General features: G+C 42.1%; 2 protein-coding genes across 5 annotated transcripts in view; both read left to right on the forward strand.

Moving 5' to 3' along the window:
* Nucleotides 1-151: 151 nt before the first annotated feature.
* stn1 (STN1 subunit of CST complex) lies at nucleotides 152-4,847 on the forward strand. The gene is made up of 9 exons (XM_041036411.1): nucleotides 152-545; nucleotides 883-978; nucleotides 1,352-1,429; nucleotides 1,975-2,148; nucleotides 2,588-2,699; nucleotides 3,523-3,673; nucleotides 3,771-3,893; nucleotides 3,996-4,068; nucleotides 4,464-4,847. Exons 1-9 carry the CDS (start codon nucleotides 413-415, stop codon nucleotides 4,619-4,621), a joined length of 1,098 nt encoding a protein of 365 aa, XP_040892345.1. The 5' UTR covers nucleotides 152-412; the 3' UTR covers nucleotides 4,622-4,847.
* A 2,123-nt stretch (nucleotides 4,848-6,970) lies between these two features.
* Nucleotides 6,971-20,684, forward strand: part of sh3pxd2aa (SH3 and PX domains 2Aa) — a 95,839-nt gene continuing 82,125 nt past the window's right edge. For all 4 annotated transcript variants that reach the window (XM_041035531.1, XM_041035532.1, XM_041035533.1 and 1 more), the window contains exons 1-2: nucleotides 6,971-7,454; nucleotides 18,249-18,329. In XM_041035531.1, the coding sequence (XP_040891465.1) occupies nucleotides 7,359-7,454; nucleotides 18,249-18,329 (177 nt within the window). In that variant the 5' untranslated portion in view covers nucleotides 6,971-7,358. The remainder of the gene's footprint in view (nucleotides 7,455-18,248; nucleotides 18,330-20,684) is intronic.

Below are 20,684 nucleotides of genomic sequence, written 5' to 3' on the forward strand. Positions count from 1 at the left end.
TCTGCTGTGTACTACTTGTTCTTTATACTATTGTTGCGTCCATCGACAGGCATCGTCTCAGTAAACACAGCGGTCAGGTTTCTTTGTGTCCCTGAAACTACGTGTCCCATAAACCATTGCGACACATGAACGCGCCGCGTGGAGAGTAAAATGCCAGCACAACTTTTTGAAACATAAATATTTAATGCTGTTTTGCAACTCTAACATTTAATAAATGTTTACACACATATTACAGAGCTAACGTAAATGACGAGTAAATATTTAACATAAGTTAACAACGCGTCACGTGACAAGCTGCTATTCTTCTTCAGAGACTCCACTGCAGCTAGCTTACTTTCTTGCTAGAGACCGCTAGCCCAGCGGGGAAAACGTGGAAAGGGGCTAAATAGTCTGCTTTTGCGTTAATTATGAAATGCAGGCGGCTGCGATGGATCCTGCAGACGAGCCCCCCTCCATGCTGTGGGGACTGGACCCGATCTTTTCTGCCTTCGCCAGACTGTATATCAGAGACATCCTGCAGATGACGGAGTCCATACAGGTGCCAGGTAAACATACCTGCGTTGTTGAAACTCGAGTTTATTCATTCACTTGCTGTTTGCTGTTTACTGTTTACTCTTCAACATTCCCAACTCAAACTACAGGTCTGAATATTTATTGACCAGGTAACAATAAAAATGAAATGACCAAAACCAACAACTAATTTACCAAACAGTGAATTAAATGTTAGCCAGTTAGCTAATTACTATGCAGGTTCATAACAAAGTATATCAAACGTTTTCGGTTCTGTTGTTTGTTTTTATCTGGCATGTTTATAACGTATATACCCTGTTTTTGTTTTTTGAAGATTATTGTTATTGTTCTGTGTCCACTCTTGTCTCACAGGTGTTTACTTCTACAACTCACATCCAATCTACAAAGTTGATGTACTGGGGACAGTGGTTTACAAGAGAGAAAGAGAAGACTTCTTCTGTTATGGAGGTGCTGAGATCTTACTGAGTCCCTGATTGGAACAGACTTATATTGTATTTCAGCAACCACTTGCAAGTACAGCATATGTATATGTGTGTATTAGTTATGCATTGCTGTCAATTTTACTGGACCTATTATAGCACTATGAATGCTGTCTTCTGGAGGGTTCAGGCCCCACTGTGGCAGTGTCAGCAGAACAGTGATTGTGGATAAAACTGGATAAAGTTTCCATCTGTGACAATGCACCAGTTGTTGTTTACATTTCACAAACTGACACACATACACTCTTCTGTTGTAGAAAGGCCCAAAAAAATGGGTTTGATTGCATTGTCTTACAAGCAAAACAGTCTTTGTCTGATTTTGAGTTTCCGTCTGTTCACAGTGGATGATGGTACTGGTGTTATAAACTGCATGTGCTGGAAAAGTGACCTGTTGAAAGAGAAGGAGGATCCTGGTAAATGTGAGTTAGCATGTGTTTTACTTTCAGTGTTTGTATGGTTGTATGTTGTGTTGGAAAACTAGTCAAAGATGTGATCATTCCTTAGTGCACAGATGGCCAATGTCATGTAAACAAGTAAATGACTTTAGTTGTAATTTGCTGCAGTAGATGGGAAAAATATGGCAGTGTGCTGTACAATGAAAAATGGGGGATGTGCTTGGGAATGTGGGGCATTTTGTGGTCGTGAAAAAAGCTGATTTATGCTTTCACTGAAGGTTTTTTGTTTAAAAAAAGGATTTATATAAATTATCCTGACAGTAGTGAAACATATACCCGATCAGGATTAAGTGCTTCTGTGACTTCAGATGAACACAGTTTTATTTGCCTTATTAGGAGATAACAGGTTGACATACTCCCACAGTCCTCTACCAGTACTCTCCATGATAAATGACTGACAATCTCACTGAATGTGTCGAGGGTACCAAGTACTCGCCTGCTTCTTTCGTGTCCCTTTTATCTTGTGGGTTAACATAACACCATGTATTGTATTATTTTCTCATCTGTAGCTGCGGGGAAGCACAGTGATGCAGCTTTGGGAGGCTTCAACCCAGTTGCTGAGCTGAAGAAGCTGAGGCAGGCCCAACAAAACCGCTGCCACCTGGAGATTGGAGAGCTGATCAGAGTTAGAGGACTGGTCAAGACGTCCAGGCAGCAGAGAGAAATCAAGGCCTCCACCTACTGTGAGTGGAGAGGACTGCCCTCAGACTGCTTGTTTATCTGCAGGCCACAGTGGCAGTTCGATACTGTAATTCACCTTCTATGCTCACTGAATTACCAACAAGCCACTTTTTTTTTTCAAATATTAGAGTAACCCAATTAATGTCTAAGAATACCAGCATTTAACTCATGGTTATTAACTAGAGAACTCACAGATGCTCAAACATGAACATGCATTAATTCACACAGTGCTCTACCACACACACACACACACACTTGCAGGGCAAGGACATTCTTTATCGTGGTGCTGCCGTCTCTCTTTATGATGCCCTACACGTCTCTGTCCCACACATACACATACACATACAACCACACATAGCACATTTTTTATTTTAGAGTACACGTCATCTAAATCCTCTGCCCATTCATCATGTGTGTATCTGTGTCTGTGTGTGTTCCCAGATAAGGTGAATGACCCAGTGATGGCGACCCAGATAGCGTGGATGATGGAGGTTCCCCAGCTCTACAGACAGTGCTATGACAAACCATTCCAGCTGCAACATGATGCAACTGGGTACAAACATCCATCCCTTTGTGTGGATTACAACACTGTGGGAGCCCTAATCAAAACAACCAAAGATAGAGTCCAATGTTTAACCCCAAATCTTTTCTTACCCCTGAAACAGCATTTAGAAGTTATGACACAACAACTCTTTACTGAAACCAGTGAATTGATTCTCTGTATTTTCCAGCTGCTTGGGAACACTGAACAAAAGGCCCTGTTTTGTCACTGTTGTAACTTTAGTACCAGAAAAAAGTATCATGAAACAAAATGCTTGAATTGTGTTACATGCAACAAAATAAAATTTTGTTTGTACTCCACAGTCACACAAATCTGAATACACACGGCAGGAAATAAAGGATCAAATTCCAGAATAGATATGTAAAAACAATCTAAAGCTGCATTCATCGTTTTTGTTACATCTTCGACATGCAGTATCATGGCTTTAGAATGTTGATATGTATAATGTACTAGCAAACATCAGACACAAAGCAACTTGAGCACATTAATTTTCCTTTAAGTTCTGTTTTGATCTCCACCAACTCCTTTTGGAAATACTCAGCCCTTTTTTTTTGTAAATGCACCACAATGTTCAATAGCTAAACACTGACTTGTGTGTGTTTGTTGCTGAGCAGGGAGTGTGCAGTAAGTTTTAATACTTTGTTGTCAAAAACTGCTGCGTGCTGCAGCTGGAAATGAGGTTGTCAATTCTTTGTTGGTAACAGCGACCCCTTTCACACAACAATAACTCATTTCATCAACTGTTTAATAAAAGGAGTAGCGTTAAGCATGAGTATAAGTTGTTCTAAGGCCTGAATATTTGTTTGTTCTTCAGTGACACAGCCGTCAGTTCCCTCAGCAAGGCGACAAATATCATCAAGGATTTCATCAAGCAGAGGTCAGTGAGCAGGTTCAGACCCTACGATGTTCAGGACCTCCTGCAGCCTCTGGTCTCCGGCCAGCCTCAGACATCGTCTGCTGACCAGGTATGCCATAACAATAAAATGGGAACTGTTTCTTTTTGAAGACGTGGTAGAGCTGCACTTCAGTGCTTTTGTGTTTTGCTCCCCTGCTGCTGTTTAGGAGCCTGTGGCAGGTCCATCTGCCTGCCAGCAGCTACGCCAGCTTCTGAAGGAAACCCTGGGAATTTTACAGGATGAGGGTATCATATACCGCAAGGTCAAGTCTCAGGATGAAGTCTACCATGTAAGAAACAGAGACACCTTGAACAAGTTCTTCCACTTCATTAGGTTATTATGAAGCTTTACCATGGCCACATGTGTGTCTGATGCTGTTGCTCCTCACTAGGTGACTGCACAGGACAAAGATCTACTCATAGCTGTAAAAGACATAATCAGGGAAGACTCAAAGAGAGAGAAATGTAAGTACACTTCATTTTTGCTCTAAATTCAGTATGAAACTTTTGACTAATGCTGACCTACTGTAGTTTTAGGTGAGTCTTCTCTGTCAGTGTGTTGAGTATAGCAGTAATTACCTTTCAGTGGAACAATAAAAAATGTAAGCTTTTCACCTCCTTGTCAAAGAAATACAACAACTACACTTACTGTATGTTTCTTACTAAGCCCCTTTACAATCAGGGGCTTCATTTTCACTATACAGTTTGTGTAAACAAATCAAATAAAACTTCCAAATAACATAAGGAAATATTGAAAAAATAAACAAAATGAATACGTCTCTGGATAACCTTGGTTTGCATGGCCACACACTGTACCTGTGTACCTGTGCGTTGACGGTAGTTTCCTCCTGTGCCTGTAGATGCAGAGAAGGGTTGCCACATCCTGCACATCCTGTCTGCAGTCAGGCAGCGGTACAGCCTCAATGTGAGCCGAGCAGCTCTGGAGCTCATCCTCAAATCCCTGGAGTGCAACAGTGATGTCATCAGCACCAGTGAAAACCATTACACTATGTTTTAACACGAGTACAGTGGGGGTACATACAGTACCATTAGTAGCAATGGATAATTGCTCCAGAATGAGAGCGACCGATTTGATTGAGTAAATCATGCAGTTTATAATCTTGTGTTCATCATGAGCCTCAGACCTGGGTCCACATTTGGTTGGATTTTATATTGCTACTGCATGTAAATGTGCTAATGTTGTGACCACCTTTGAAAATATTTATAATAGTTTGATGACTTTTTTTTCCCACTTAGTGTGTGTTTATATATGTAAATAAATAACCATGCACAAAAGATGCAGCCCCATGTATGATTGTATTAACCTGCTATAGGGAGCTCCAGGGGAGAGATGAGCTGCTGGTCCTCCACTGGCCACCATGAGCAAAATACATAACACATCACCCTCAGAGCCTCATCTACTTCTACTCAGTATCTGTTTCCTCCTTGTTAAACCCTGATCTGATTGGCCAAGGATAACTACACAAGATAAATATGTGAAAGTACTAATTATTTTTATTGTCACCAGATTTAAATTACCAGCATGAAATGAAGTACATAATAGCCAGTATGCTTCATATATAACACAGAGACCTAATTTATTCTGTATATGACACATTGTGTACTGATGTGTAAGATACACAGTAATGTAGCCAATTTATCATATGATATATATGTATACATACATACAGTACATTACAGCTAAACATAGACAGTATAGCCTAGAGATATGCACACACAGACACACACACACAGAATCCTAATATAAGATCACTGTGCCAAATAAGTCGATTGTGCAGCTTTTCAGTACTAGAATACTTTGTCAGGGCTGGATTAACCTGCTAGTGGGCACTTAAGGCTTAAAAAATTCAACTGAGAACCTCAGGCCCATATGAAGCCCTCTGTGTAAGTTGATTAAATGCAGATTTATTTAGGAATATGCATCCTCTACAAGACAGGACCTCCTAGGGACACATTATAAAAAAAGAATGGTCAAACTGACGCAGCAGAGGCTGACATGTTCTGACTTAACAAGTCAAACAACAAAAACGCTGGATTTTACATTTACCATGATACCAGTTAACTCTGTTTTAGTACATACCTAAGCCTTTCGGTTTCAGTGGCCTCGGTAGTCTTCAAGCCATAGTGGTGATAGCGGGAAGCACTTCACATGATGAGTTAACTAAACTTCAGTGTAAAATCGGTGGAGTGTCCTCTAAAGTACAAAGCATGATCTATCTGAAAGCTGTTTCCACTGAATTTTATCTCCGTCAATTAATGAAATTGCCACACAGTAAACACAGGGCTCCTGGGGCTCCTGGGGCAGTCGCCCACTTTACTCCAGCCTTGCATATTAACATAGGCATATTTAATTACATTATTACATTACAAAACAGTTGACACACAGCAAGCCTGGAGCTTTTAGCGCCCCTGGAGTCCTGGGGCCCTGGGACAGTTACTCAGTTGGAGTTCTGGTCTTGGGTTCATGGTTATAGTAAAGCCATGAAAATAAAATTTGGTTTTCTAAGGATACACGGTGTCCTAATGATTTACAGATTGTTAAGCCCCTTGAGATGAATTTGTGGTATTGGGTTATATAAATAGAAGCTGACTTGACTTATGAACTAAAAAAAAAAAAAAAAAAAGGACAAAGTATAGCCTCTATCTGAGCCCGTGTACCATCTTGCTGATGTTGCAGTGTGCACAGGGGGGCAGTGTTTGGTCGTTAATTGGCTCCTTCGTGTAGTCCAGGCTGCTGCTGATTGGTCGCCTGTGAAACATCTGTATCCATAGTTCCAGTTGCTCGTGTCTCCGGCCAGAAAGCTGCTCATGACTCAGATCCTGGAGAGTGTTAACTAACTGATTACTGCTCCATTATCACGCTGCCTCCACTACTACAGAGCGGGTTTAAGACCATTTTCATTTATAACCCACGCTTCATATCGAAACATACCACTGACATGTGCTGGCAGATTTTTGTAACATATCATTTCATATTCTGTCAAGCGGGGAGGAAAAGTTATGGGGCCCCGGAAAGAGACGAATGAATGACGAGTAAAGACGACACAGCCAGTCGGCTGGTTACAAACATCTTCACAATTATGTCACACAACAACGCGATTCTTGTCGAGAAAGGCAAAGCCAAATTTATATCATGTTTTTTTTTCTTGAGTGCTTTATTCCAAGTAGCTGTGAGGACGTGCGTGAAGCCCATCCCACTCCGTCCCCCTAAATTCACTGCGCCTGCTGTAACGCAGGAGCCGCTTGGCGCTGGATTTGCCGGCTCCGTTGCATTCAGCCATCCTGTGTAACCTCCAGGTATGCAAATGCCCCCTTTGTAGGCATCGCGACAGACACAAAGGAACTCGCTTCACTTTTTTTTTTATTTCTTTCTATTTTTAAGGTGACCGCCTTCATCAGCGCTCTGTCCGCCGCTGGCCAGCCTGTGCGGCTGTGGGCAGCGTAAGAAAAAATAAATATCGCTCTGTGCTCGGATATTCGACTGTGTTTATTTCACCGAGAGCGATCAGCACGGGCTTTGAGTGGACTATCGATAAGTTTCCAATCAGATTTGGTGATCGGTGCGTCAACAGAGGAGGGGGCGAAGTCTGAGCTGCCAAATTGGCCGCGAAGCGAGCTGATCTCTTAATGGACCGCTGAATTGTTAAATGACACAACGATGGATGTTGTGATTTCGCTCCCGTGATACAAGATAGCTTATCTGGAGCCACAGCGGCTGCCTGCCCGTCGCTTGCATGCATAGCCTTTGCAGGGTCAAGATGCAGTTTCGGACTGTGCTGGACGTGAAAGTGGTGGACGTGGAGAAGAGGCGCAATCCGTCCAAACACTACGTGAGTTGCCTGTCTGCCTCATCTTCCATGTCACCTTATTCCCACCTTGTCCCATGTCAGCGGTGTGTCTCTCTGGCCTGTTCACAGTCACAGCATGACACCTAAACGCTGCATTTAGTCCCCTAAATGCAGCTTGGCTTATGTTCAGCAGCATACCTGGTTATAGATAATCAACATCTCCAATCCATTAGCAGCCAACCACCCCTGTAGTGTTTCAGCAGACATAGTTTATCATCATAGGTGTCATCGCTGTGTTGTGTTGTCAAATCACCAGTCAGGGCACCATCAGCACTGTAACCTGCAGGTTTTTGTCCTGAACATGTCAACATTTCCATGACTCCCTGACATCCTACCGGTTCTTCAGATAAACCAGTCTTGTTTGCAGTCAGTCTTCCGCTGCTTCCATGTGGTAAAGTGATCAAATAATTCTGAACTTTATTGTTTTCTCACCTAATGATCAAGTTCATGCACTGCAAGCTAACCTCTGTTTTTTATTGAATTATAAGGTGGTAGCAAAACTGTCACAGCCAGACACTCATTTTAGCCTCACACTGATTCTTCAGAGTGGAGCATTTCATTTATTTAGAAATAAAACTATAGTATATCCTAATCTCACAACTTTCATAGACTCAAATAAGAACAGACCATAAATAATGATGTAAGATTCATCTTTGTCCACTGAGGAATTATCAGACATAGTCCGTGTCAGCACCACCTGTCCTCACTTCAAAACTTCACATCTGTTTAGTTGCGATTCTGGACCTTTTGATCATATCCCAGAATCTTCATCTGCAGGTGGAGTTTTCCTGGTTGCTTTATGGACTTAGAGATGTTCAAAATATTCTTTTGGAGAGCTTGAACTTCTTCCAGTTCTTGGACTTCTCATCCACGGTGAGGTTGAAAAGCTGAGATTCAAAGTTCTTGGCACAGGGTCCGTTTAGTATCTGTGCTGGAGCTTTGAAAGGTGTTCAGCTTTGTCTGATGCACCTTTTTTTTTAATATTAAAGTTCTGTCATTGATGGTTTTATATGAATGTAGGTCACTATTTTCCACATTTCGGATCAAACAAACCTCGGAACAGGCCTCACTGATTATTATTACCTTCCTGATCCTTGCCTCCTGTGGCCTTATTCATCAATAGCATGCTTGTTATTAGTGTGAGTCTGTGCTGGGGCTCTGCACTTCATGGCCCCAGTTCAGATCCTATTTCGAGCTCATAAACAAGTCATAATAAATGACCACCATGAAAAGAACATGATCTTGCTCATATGTAATTACAGTCCTGCAGACCTTTGGGCCTAATGATATGTAGACACAATTAGCACACTTCTTCTCCTCTCTCTATATGGGCCCCTTTATCAGACAAAATGCACCTGCTTTACATGACACTAAAATTATGCTATAAACTTTAGACATTTTTCTTGTCTAGACCAAAACTGGGAATTTGATGCTGTACATCACATACATCCAAAACACTGCACTGTACTGTACTGTACTGTGAGGATGTTTTTTTTTTTTTTTAACAGAGTGATCCCAATGAAACTGGTCCCTAAACTCTGACACTGCTCAAGCATCACTATACGGGGCCCTGGGGTGAAAATGAGCTATGGGCCCCTATTGACAACCCAAACCCCACATTCCTTCCACTCTGTGTGCATTGTGCCTTGATGTACTCATCAAGTACAGTGCACACATCAGACTCCACATGGCAGCTTAATTATAGTTTGCCTGGAGCTCTTGAAGCCAACCAGTACTCCCATACTGGAGTATTACCTTCCCCCAGGTTTGCTGTGTGCCAATTAGTTTGTGTTTATTTGATTAAACACAAACTCATTTGCGCCCCATGGAAGAATGATATCAGCAGAAATAATAATGCTCTTAAAACTAGATGTTGACATGGCTTCAAGATTAGGTAATGATGCAAGACATGCCTCAAGGCACTGCAGTTAATATACTGTGCTTTAGTGGTGCTTACTCCCAAACACATTTTTATCAATTCAAATTACAGCTGAACATACAGTTTGGTAGAAGAGCCCCCTGATGGCTTTGGCCTTGAGGACGTTGCCCACTTTGCCTGGTTGGTGATCCAATCTTATAGATGACACAGTATAAAGTGAAAACCTCCTCAGGGGCCAGATCTTGTTTCAGAGGACTGTAAAGGGTCACTTAGCTTTTATTTATTGTGGAGGTCTCACTGAGACCAAGGTGCGTAGTGGTATAGCATCATTCCCCAGCTCAGAGTTGGTATGAGGAACTTCTGAAGCTGTGCTCTGGTGTCATGTCTCTTTGTACTACAGATGTTAAAATCATCTTAAGTGTAGTAACTTAGATATCAAGGCCTTATAGACTCCTGTTTTTGAGTGAGCCAGGCTCCGTTTCCCCCTGCTTCCAGTTTGATGCTAATTAACACAAAAGCTAATCACTGCTGGCATCTAGCTTCATATTTAACACACAGATGTGAGACTGGTATCGACCTCCTCATCTCTCTCCTGTGTTGTTCTTGTCATGCTGTTTGTTAAACGTGAAGGACCACAGTGGAAATAAGCCTTTAGCCTTTTTTTTTGTGTTTTTATACTCAATGACTGTAACTTATTTTAATTTGTATATTTAAATAACCAAGTTAATTAATTTGTTCATTCTGTCAAATTCACTCTCAACCAGAAAGTGAACAAGCAGACCTCCCAAAATGTCAGACGAGAACAAATAATTGTGTTTAGCAGGCTAATCTGATAAACAAGCAAACAGGCAGGATTCTCTAGAGACAGTGAATTAATGGTCTAATATATATTGTTATAGGTTGGACTTACACCTCCCACTGAGGACTTTAGTAATGTAATAAGAGCTTCCCAAATCAGTCCAGCTCTATAGGTGCGGTCACCGAGTAGTGGCCAGGCGACTATATCTAGAATTAAAGTGTAACAGAGCTTAGCTGAACAGAGCTGTGCTGTTTTTTGGAGTCTTCTGTCTCAGTGGGCCAGTCTGTGGCCTACTTTCCCTAGCTACCCTGTCTCATGAGACAAGGCGAGCCACTGTGAGAAAGAAAAAAGAGGAAAAGAGGGAGGGAGAGAGGGAAGGGAAGAGAGAAAACGAGAGAAAGACACAATCTGTGGCACCCATTGAATCTCATTTGTAATGTTTGTGAAACCAGCTGGAAATGCTTATTCTGTGAGAGGAGGGGGGAATGAAGCTCGGGGCTTTGTCAAAGGGAAGTGCTCGTCGGACCATAGGGAAAGCTGGACCGCTGAGTCGCGAACACACATCATACACACACTTACACACACACACATTCTCCTCCTGTGAATGGTTTGTGTATATGTGTGTTTGCAGGAGGAGGTGATAAAAGAGAAAGCAAGGCTGGGCACGGCCATGTTTACTTTAGGCTTCTGTTTCCCCTACAAGTCCCAGTCCCATAACATTTCATTTTCTAGAGACTCCTAGAGGCCCAGACTGGAAGACGGTGTTGTTATTTTGCACTATAAAACATCTCTTCAGAGAGCTGTTCCCCACTCAAATATTTATTGGCCTATCAAACATGGAGTGATATCTCGGTGAAAAGGGTCCCTGTTTTCAGATGCTCACCCCTAACTGGGAAGATGCATGCTGGTTGGGGGCGGGGGGGGGGGGGGGGCGTGTTTTGGATTGGCCATTATTTGGGAGAGTGTGGCGAATAGCTGGAAATGCTCGAAGGATGTGTGTGTGAGAAAAAGAGAAAAAGAAGAGGGTGAGTCAGGGGCTTTGCTGACGTCTGTTAGTAAAGTCGATGCGCCTGATGGTCAGTTTGCGCACGAGTGGTTAACAAAAGCGGCGGATGTTGTTGTTCTCTCGCTGTTATTACCGGGACCTCACACACTCGCTGAGGGTTGTTTTCATGAGTTCGATACCAGATGTTGTTTGTGATTTTATATGTCTCTTGCAGAAGTCTTAAATGCATTGCAACAGCTCTATTCCGACAGCAACATGTCCCCTGTCTCCTCTTCTGTCTGTGTTCAGGGTAAGAGCACATGTTGTGGTGCTTGAACATGGCCTCCAGCCCCCTGGTGTTCTTCTTAACAGCTTGACTTATGATTACATCACCCAGAAATGCTGATGCTCTGTAGAGAGACAGAGCATGTGTGGGCATCATGCGTGGCCTTGGACTGGACTGGCTCTGGTTTTGTTTTCATGGGAAAATGACGCTGCTAACATCACTGTATGTGACGTTAGGAAGGTCGGGCCATGTTAGTCTGGTCCGATGTGTATTTTTGTGTAAGAGGAAGAAAGACTGAGAAGCAGAGGGAGAAGAGGAGACAAATGGAAGGAAGAAAGAGATTAGATTGCCTTTCTCACAGCTCTCTTTATGAGATTACCAGATAGTCAGGGAAATTGGCTAAAACATTATTAGAATCAGACTGGCTTTATTAGCATGACAAGATATTCTTTCTCTACCAAAGCACTCAAGCATGATTTGTGAGAAACATTTTATCTGGTTTATAAAATATCCTCCAAAAAGTACAGTAACACACATTTAGACTAAAACCAGTGACTTAGTATTGCCATTCCATAAAAAAAAAACCTCTTCCTACACAGTAAATGTCCATGTCTTTTACTTACACTTTTACTAGTGTTTAAGCCCAGGCCAAGATAACCCTGAATACGTCACTATCACATTTTCAGGGGTTATTTTCTCAAAGATCCCCCAGAGCCAAAAAAACCCCCACATTATGCAACTTTTTTTTCTCCTGGCTGAGTAATACTCAGCTGATCTTTATGTGTAAAATTAATTAAATAAACGAAATTGCATCAAAATCTTTGTCATTTGTGCAACAGATTCTTTCTGAGGTTACAGTAGATTTTTTCACTGGTACTCTTTATGATTAAGCAATATTTTATATTGACAATTGATCAAAAGGATACAAGATAAGTTGCTCATAGTGACAAACCCATGACCGTTATCACTCAGCTCTGCTGCTCCCATCAGCTCTATGGAGCGTTTAGCATCTTTTAGCTCCTGGTTTTGGTTTTACGCCCCATGACTTCACTGTTTTGGTTCACTCTGACCCCTCCTATGAGTATCCTTTTCAGCAGCAGGCCCTTGTTTTCAGCAATAAGCCCACCATGTTCTACCTGCTCAGCAGACAGTGGCAGACAGGCAAAGTTAACAGGTAGCTGGTGAACATCTTTGAGCATTTGGCACCTAAAACAGCAGATAATTCCCCTGAGAAGTTGGTGAAGACCAAAAACAGAGCTAAAAGGTGAGCGGATATTGGACTTATATTTGCCAAGTGAATGGAAACATGACACCAAATGAATGCTAATGTTACATGACTGCTGGATGTGTAAATAGGCGACTGTTCTCAACTAACTTCCCATATCGACTTGATAAGGTTGGTCAGGCATGGCATTGAAGGAATGTGGTTTCAGCTGTGTAAAAGATTTGAAAGCCTTGGAAGGAAATGCTTTGCCATTTTTAATGTTCAGCTTTCAGAGACAAGAAGGACTTGGACCTTGACTTGCAATTTGTTTATTAAGACTTGTCACATGGACTTGAAGTTGCCCTCAAGGACTAGAGACTTCACTTGAGATGCCTACTAACAACCTTGACTTTAACTGGACTTGTCTGGATTGTCTTGAGACTTGACTTGGATTTCCCCAAAAGGAAACATCTCTAATACGTGCAGTGCTATAGTGTGTGACTGTGATGTTATTTTGTTTAAACTTGTGACCACTGTTTTTGCACTGACGCAGTTTATCTTTGTGTGACACAGGCTGTTATGTAATATTATTTGGACACAGTCTATTAGTTGTCTCTTGTTGCTTTGTAATTCACATATTAAAGCACTTATAACCAGATAAGTATTAGACTTACTATACAAGACCTACTATAGAAGTATGTTTGCAAAGTGCAGGTAACTGGAATCCATCCTATGAAGACCCACCTTTGTGGCACTGTTTATAGTAGTTAAAGTTGTTTACATGAGAACATGACCATGTGTGCCTTTTAACTGTTCTTGGATCTGATACAGAATTACTTTAGAATTGTTCTTTTGTATTGTACAAGTTGAAATGGTATCAAGGAGGCATCAAAGGTGCACAGGATGTGCCTGCTGAATGGACACTTTTCCTCAGCACCCCCCCGAACAACACTTCCCGTGCCCGCCTCAAACGCACAGAGGGCCTGATTGGTCGGTTTCACAGTGAAAGTGGCCGCAGTGAAGTCGAGGCGTCGGCCTGGTGTGTGGTTAGTAAAGGGCGCTGTTTTGGCAGTTGATACAAAAACTCTGCTTTCAGGGGGTTTCCAAAGACCCCCTCCAAAGCTTATGAAGGGATTTGTCCTTCAGTTTAATTCCCTCTTGTGACATTTTTGTTGACTTTCTGAAACACGGCTCAGAAGAATTTGTCAAGCTTTATTGTCCTTTGTTAACCTCTTTGGTTAAACTGAAAGAATAACTGACCGTATTAGACAAGTGAGTATGTTCATGCCAGCTGTGGTTCCATGTGGAAAGACTCCACTCCACTGCAAAAAGAATTTTTCCAACCTAACTTTTTGTAGTTAGATCATTTGTGCTTTCATGGTCTGCGAGTATGATGTGTGTCTGTTTTATATGTTACTTAAAATATAGTACTTTAGGCGGGGTTCACTGCATTTAGTGGCTAGGCCCACATTCTGTGCCCCACCAAGCACTCTGCTCTTTTGCCTTCTTCACTTCCAAACTGTGAGACTGGGTCCTGGCTTTCCTCCGAAACTGTAAGTTATTTTTCCTATTCATATACAGTCTACACCATCTCCTATGGTCACTGAATTATGTTAATGTTCATGTTTTTTGATAAATGATTCCTTCAGTAGAGGCGGAGGGGAAAAATAAAGTGAGCTGTAAACTTTACATGAATATTCATAGCCATTTCAGACGAACATGATGAAATAATCCAAGGTCCAATTTGTTCTGTCATAAGAATTTATGTTTCTGTCTTTGCTTCTGAGCGTGAATATAACGTTTGTTTTCAAGTCCCACTTCCTCAGTGGGAATAAGAGACGTACAAGGACTTTTTTTTTTGTTTGTTTTGCTATCTGGGACATTGTAGTCCCCAAAGCCTTCTTTGAGTTTTCCCCCTCATTTGTGTCTTTCCTGTTTTTGAATCAATTTTTAGACTCCTTTGAAAAGAAGTTGACATGTTAGAAATGGAGTTGACGTGTGCCTGCTGTGGAATCTGACAAAAAGCACCACAAATCTGTGATCAAGGAAAAGACACTTTTTCTCTGTGTTTTTTTCATTAAATTGTAAAATGTCAGTGATACATCTGGTCAAACTTAGTCATGTTAGGCCCCTTTACAGTAATCTACAGTCAGTTATGGCTCAGTCTCTTCACTGTTTCCTAATCCCTTGATACTCTAGTTTTGAACACCTTCCTGTTTCCAAATGTAGGTGTGGTTATTAACAGCTGAGTATTACAAATCAAGAGATCATGCAGATCTCCATGTGAAACAGTGAGGGTTTTTTTTTTTTTTTTTGTTATGCAGCCTCCTCACCTAAATTTCAGCCTTCATTTTTGAATTGCAGCAATGTCTCACTGGTCCAAACATGCCTGCTGAGCAAGAATGTCTTGCAGCAATCACAAGTTGAGAATGTTTGACTTTTTTTTTTTTTATCTTGTCTTCTGTGGTGTAAAAATCCCCACAAGAACATGGAAATTAAATTGGAGACTTCTTGTTAATGTTGTCGGGCTGGCAAATATCTCAGTTTGTCTCTGTCGCTGCTGTGATAATGCCTCATCTTCCTTTCCATCTTATCATAAAGAATTATATAATTGGCAGACAAATTATTTCCTAACTGACATTTTAGTGAGTCATTATTTTTGTTCCGCAAATGCTCGATTGAGGGCATTTTGGCTGCACTGAGCGCTCACGACTGGATGTACTCGAGCTCTGAGTCAAACCATAACATTCTGGCTTGTTTTAGTCGTTGCGTGAGTGTGTGCCGTTCCTCATGAAAAAGTGAAGAAAAAGCAGCTACCATCTAATATGCAAAATAAAATAACATCAGAAGATGTTCGCTGCTAGATTTATCTTGAGAGGCAGCAGTCCAGGCTCTTATAATTTACTGTCTGCGCTGAGTGAATAGTCTATTTCAGGGACTGGGAGGGCGTTAGGTTTAAGCTTGATATTTTTGGGCACTGGCAGACCAAGGATGGTTGTTGGTTGTGTTTTCCACTGTGGTTGCCATCACATACCCATCTGCTTCTGGGGTTTGGATCTTTTCACATCTCCCAGCCTGGCTCCTATCTTATACCTCTGCTCAGCATTTTGCTTCTGAGTTGAATTAAGTGGTCCAGAGGCTGGGAGGATGGGAGGGTGATACTCATGCATACTGTTGAGGTCAGATGAGTTCACAGAGCACATACACACACACACACACACACACACACACACACACAGCCACAAAGTGAAACTGGAGTAAATTCTTTATGTATGGGTGTACTAGCATATACATACGCACTGGAACTCAACCATTATCTCGACCAGGCCAGCATATATCGGCTGATGTATCTGTTTGGGTGTGTACTAAATGCACAAGTATAAAGAAAATGTAGCATAGAAATGCCAAAGATATATTTAAGTACAGCCATGCTAGTGGCCCTGTGAGGCTGTACTCATGTGCAGCAGTGCTTTGAGCTAAATCAGTATACTCACAAGTATAACTGAGGCTGATGGGAATGGGATGACTTTTACAGGTATTTCAGCCAAATATTGTGAGTATTTGTGCCGGTGGAATCAAGTCACAGAAAATTTCACATAAATCTTGGATGAAGTCCTAAGTGTCAGTGAACTCCTCGCTTTTCCATGTGTGTCCTTTCAGTTTTCTTTAATGTACTTTCTATTGTGTAAGAGATGCTTTGTTTAATGAGCAGCGAAAAGTGTGCTGTGCTCACGAATCCTTGTTATGCTACAAAAGTCGCAAAGACAATTGAAAACATTGCTGACTGTGGCTTCATAAGCTAGTCTTTGACTTTTGTTATTTTGTAACTTGGCACTTCCCCCGGGGAGCACATTTTCGCAGCAATAAATGCCAAAGCTAATCGCTGTGGTGACACCTTACCGTGCTAAGAACAAGTTTGTCAATGTAGTGTGACAGTCACAACTTCTGGATGCCAGTAGCAGTGTTTGCATGGGAGTGAACATACTGTAGTGGCTCCTTGCCAGCAGCAGCTGAACCCCTTCCAGCAGCAACAGGGCCTTTTAACCCTCGGCTTTGTTTTTGAAACCTCTTTTGTTTCATGCCGCTGCCCTTCTTACGTCAATGTCAGGGTCTTTCCCTCGACCTCATTCATCTCGGCTCTGCTTTCGGCTCTTGGCAGGTACAGAGGGTCGGATTGACAGTGAAAGATCCGTTAAAAAGATGGAGCCTGCTGGAGTAAGGAGCAGGAACAGCTTGCCGACGAAACACATTACCTTTGTTTAGTCTGAATGCTATACATGATGCAAAGTCAATCGTTTCTGTGTTCACGGCAGCTTGATGCTAAGTGGATTCCTATTTGCGCGGTGTCTGGGGCCGCTTTGCTGGGATTCCTTGGCCGGGTGACAACATCTTGTTTTATTTTAAATCATTTGATAATGGCTATCTTAGCTGTACATTGAGCACACACCAGATTTGTACAGCTTTGATGTGCTTCGTGGGTACAAAATAAATGGAGATAAAATGAATGCATGTGGTATAGACTGTTGTGATCTGACAGCGGGGAAAAGGGGTCAATTTATATCAGTACAGATGGATTTTCCTCTAAATTCTAAATAAAAGTCATAATTGCATAATGATGAAAGCAACAAGGGAACACTGGCCAAGAACAAAACCTCCAATATACACAGGGTTACCTGGTAGTTTGTTGACACTCATCCACATTCATTCAACCTTATGGTAATGTGACTCACCAGAAAAATAGGAGCCTCGATTGTTTGCTCAGATGTTTGAATACTTGAGCGTGGACACATATTACAACTATTGATTCCATCATAAATGGGATTTTGGGCTTGTGGGCAGAGTATTAGAAAAACATAAGCTTTAAAAAGTTGTACTTTCATCTTCATTCTAGAGGTGTACCCAGTAAACTTACAACTCGCTGTAATTTCCCCTTCAAAAGCTCGTAGGCTAATGTTATGTAACAACTTATCCACTTGAATAATATCACATCCAGAGCCCTTTTCTGAATATCTCTATATCAGCAGTTGAGAGATCCCACCTGCTCTTAACGTGTCTGATGAAAATTTTCTGGCCTCTGGATCCGTTACCTTGGTTATCTATGTTTCATTAGATTAGAGGTGATGGCGGCATCACTTACCTCCTCTTGATGGATAAATGGACTCTGTCTCAATCTTATCAGGCCTCTCAGGGGCTGCAGCGTTGCTTCAGCCAAGGGTAAAGGCCAGAAGGTCAGTGTGCTGACAAAAGAAGGATGATGTCACCATCTACACTGAGGCCTCAACGCCTGACAGGTTTATGAGCGTGTGTCATTGAACGCTCACGCTGGGGGAGTTGGTCTTGGACTCAGTGTTGCCTCTGAGTTTGCAGACGGTTGCACTGCAAGCACACGTGTGTGCCCCCCACAATCACAGAAACTGACAGAAAATCACTGACAGAAAATCACTGTAATTGGTTTTTGTTTAATTGTTTGTCATTTATGAAGCACCGTCTCAAATGTGAGGAGTTTTTGTTTTATCTTTGAATTGGTTGAAAAAAAAAAAACAAGCTAGTTAAAAATGAAGACGATACAAAAATAATTTGCAGCGCTTGTTTTAACTTTGCCTTTCTTTCTCTCTCTTGGCAGGTATATCTCATCAATGTCACCTACTCTGACAACACCTCCCACATCATCTACAGAAGATACAGCAAATTCTTTGACCTACAGGTAATCCTCCATCACTCATGGACTCCCCTGCATGCTCTGTGCAGAGTGTGTTTGCACTGAAATCCCTAATTCTATTGCCGCTGATGTATTTTGATGTGAGCTTGCAGCGTTGTTTTGTATGGATTAATGATATAGATAAGCCTTGCGACTGTTCGTTGCCACTGTGTCTCTGCCCATGTTCTCCACACCTCGTCGCCTCAATGAATCAATGTGTGTGTTAGTAATTGGTCGGGGAGAAGGGGAGACATGGTTTGTATCCCTGAGCCTCGCAGAGACGCAGCGATGCACGGCATCTCCTTCTCTCTATATATATCTCCACCCCTCTTTCTTTCTTTCCTCTTCTTACTCTCTCTCATCTCATCTCTGCATTGCCCTCAAAATGTCAGGGAACTGACAGGCCTTTTTTTATAGTACAAGCAAAAAATTCACATGGAAGTCAGTTTAATGTACCATGCTTTACAGTGTGTCACAGATAGATTCTCTAGGCTACTCTGATTGGTGGGTTCTTTAAATATAGTCTTCTATGGAGGAAGTCTTTTTCTGTGTTCTTGACTTGGCTCTGATGCTTTACTCTCCTGCTTAAAGTGCCAAGTTCTCTCTTCAGGACTTTATTTATTTTGGACTGGAGCAGGAGTTGCAGTGAAAACCCTTCTCTGTGTCTGTCAGACGGACTGTTCCACGCTGAGAGAATGTTTGTGTGGATGCATTTATGCCCCTTGCACACTCAGCCCGCTGCAAGCTGATGCCGTATGCATGCTGCCCCAGAGGTCTCCGGGTCACTAGTAAATATGAAAGGGTCGTAGTGAGAGACTTATGGGGGGCACTTCTCAATAGCTCCAGTGTGCTAGTCCAGCAGGAAACGATGTTTCAATCAGTGGAGGAAAGGTCCTTTTTGAAAGGTTCCATTGATAACCAGTGGGGCAATGTGAGGTGGAAAATAGACTCCCTCCCCCTGCAACTGATTACTGCCAATGTGGAATAAGAGACTCAAGTAGAATAATAAACACGGAAAAGCAGGTGAAGTGTAGCTGAATGTGCCTCCATTGTGGAAAAGTCGGAGACAGGAGGTGAGCGGCGTGGATGTGTGTCTTCCCTCCTGATATTCAGCACCTCAACATCCATGGTTCATGGATGTCTTGGCACGGAATCACTCTCAGTCAGCAGCGGCAAGATTGATTCTGTTAGCTTCGTCAGATGCTGCAGGGAAAAGGTCGCCCAGCTCGGTCTGCGCTTTATTGAGTTGTCAGAGAAAGTGGCTCTCACATGACCAAAGTCTGGCAGAGTTTGGTCAGGCTGCTTTTAAACGAGTTCTATTGTGAAAATCCTTTGCTACACATTTCTGGGATTTACCAAATGTCCTTTTTGAAGCACACTGCAATACATCATCACCAACACTTCACTGCTCACATCTTACTTTGCTTGGTTCTTTGATGTTTCCATTTGCACTGTGACACTCATGAATAAAACTACCACTGGCAATACTGACAGACCAGCTTTCTAATACTCACTAATCCTCCATCTCTGCTCGTATATGGACTGAAAGTAAAGTTCTCTCTGCCAGTGTTTGATCTTGCTCGATGCCTTTGATGATCCTGTTTGATCCCATTGTTTTGGGAGAAACCTGGAGCCTCTCCTGTCCAAACATTTATCTGGTGCTGAGACCCTGCTGCTCTCAGCAGCCCTGCTAACCCTATAGAGGAGAGGAACATGGATGGTCGCTCTGAAACTGTTGGAGAGCACTTTAACCAAAGCTCTGGTTGGGGGTTCTGAGTCTGTTTCCTAGAAATAACTAGAAAAGATTCACTTCCTGGAAATGTACTAGTCCTGGTTTTTAGCCTAGTGTCAAGATGAAAGGGACCAACGATGCTGCTTTGCCTGTTTAGGTTTTGTCCCAGAGTCCCGCTCTTTATGTTCTGCTTAGAATGCATGCACAATAACGTGCTTTGGTGTTAGACACACATAAGGAGTCATTCGATGTACTGGATGTAGCACTGCCCATTCAGGCTCTGTTTGCCCTTATTTCTGTATCACCCTTGAAAAAGCTATACACATGCTTTCCTTGCGCCAAGACCTCTCTGGAAAATGAGAAATGTGAATGGATCAAGTCACATTTCCTTCACTTTTCAAAGTGCTTCTGCCTGTGTGAAGCCGGCAGTGTAGCGAATGCGTTAAGGTACAAATAATAGGAGCCATGTTAGTGCTATTTAGTGGCCCTCTGTGAAAAAAGAAGTCATTTACGGCTAATAGAATGAATATATTAATGCAAAATGTTGGCAGAATTTCCCTGCGGGGAGCCATTTTGTCTCTGTACTTTTATTCTGTAAAGAGTGGGTTGGATCTCACACTGTCCACTTT

This window comes from Toxotes jaculatrix, chromosome 4 (genome assembly GCF_017976425.1).
Source record: "Toxotes jaculatrix isolate fToxJac2 chromosome 4, fToxJac2.pri, whole genome shotgun sequence".
Lineage (NCBI taxonomy): Eukaryota > Metazoa > Chordata > Actinopteri > Toxotidae > Toxotes > Toxotes jaculatrix.

Bases quoted from the DNA above. Each gene is read 5' to 3' on its own strand.
- stn1 (XM_041036411.1), top strand. From the start codon at position 413: ATGCAGGCGGCTGCGATGGATCCTGCAGACGAGCCCCCCTCCATGCTG. The intron at 2,149-2,587 runs GTGAGTGGAGAG...GTGTGTTCCCAG, and splicing joins AATCAAGGCCTCCACCTACT to ATAAGGTGAATGACCCAGTG. The intron at 3,674-3,770 runs GTATGCCATAAC...GCTGCTGTTTAG, and splicing joins AGACATCGTCTGCTGACCAG to GAGCCTGTGGCAGGTCCATC.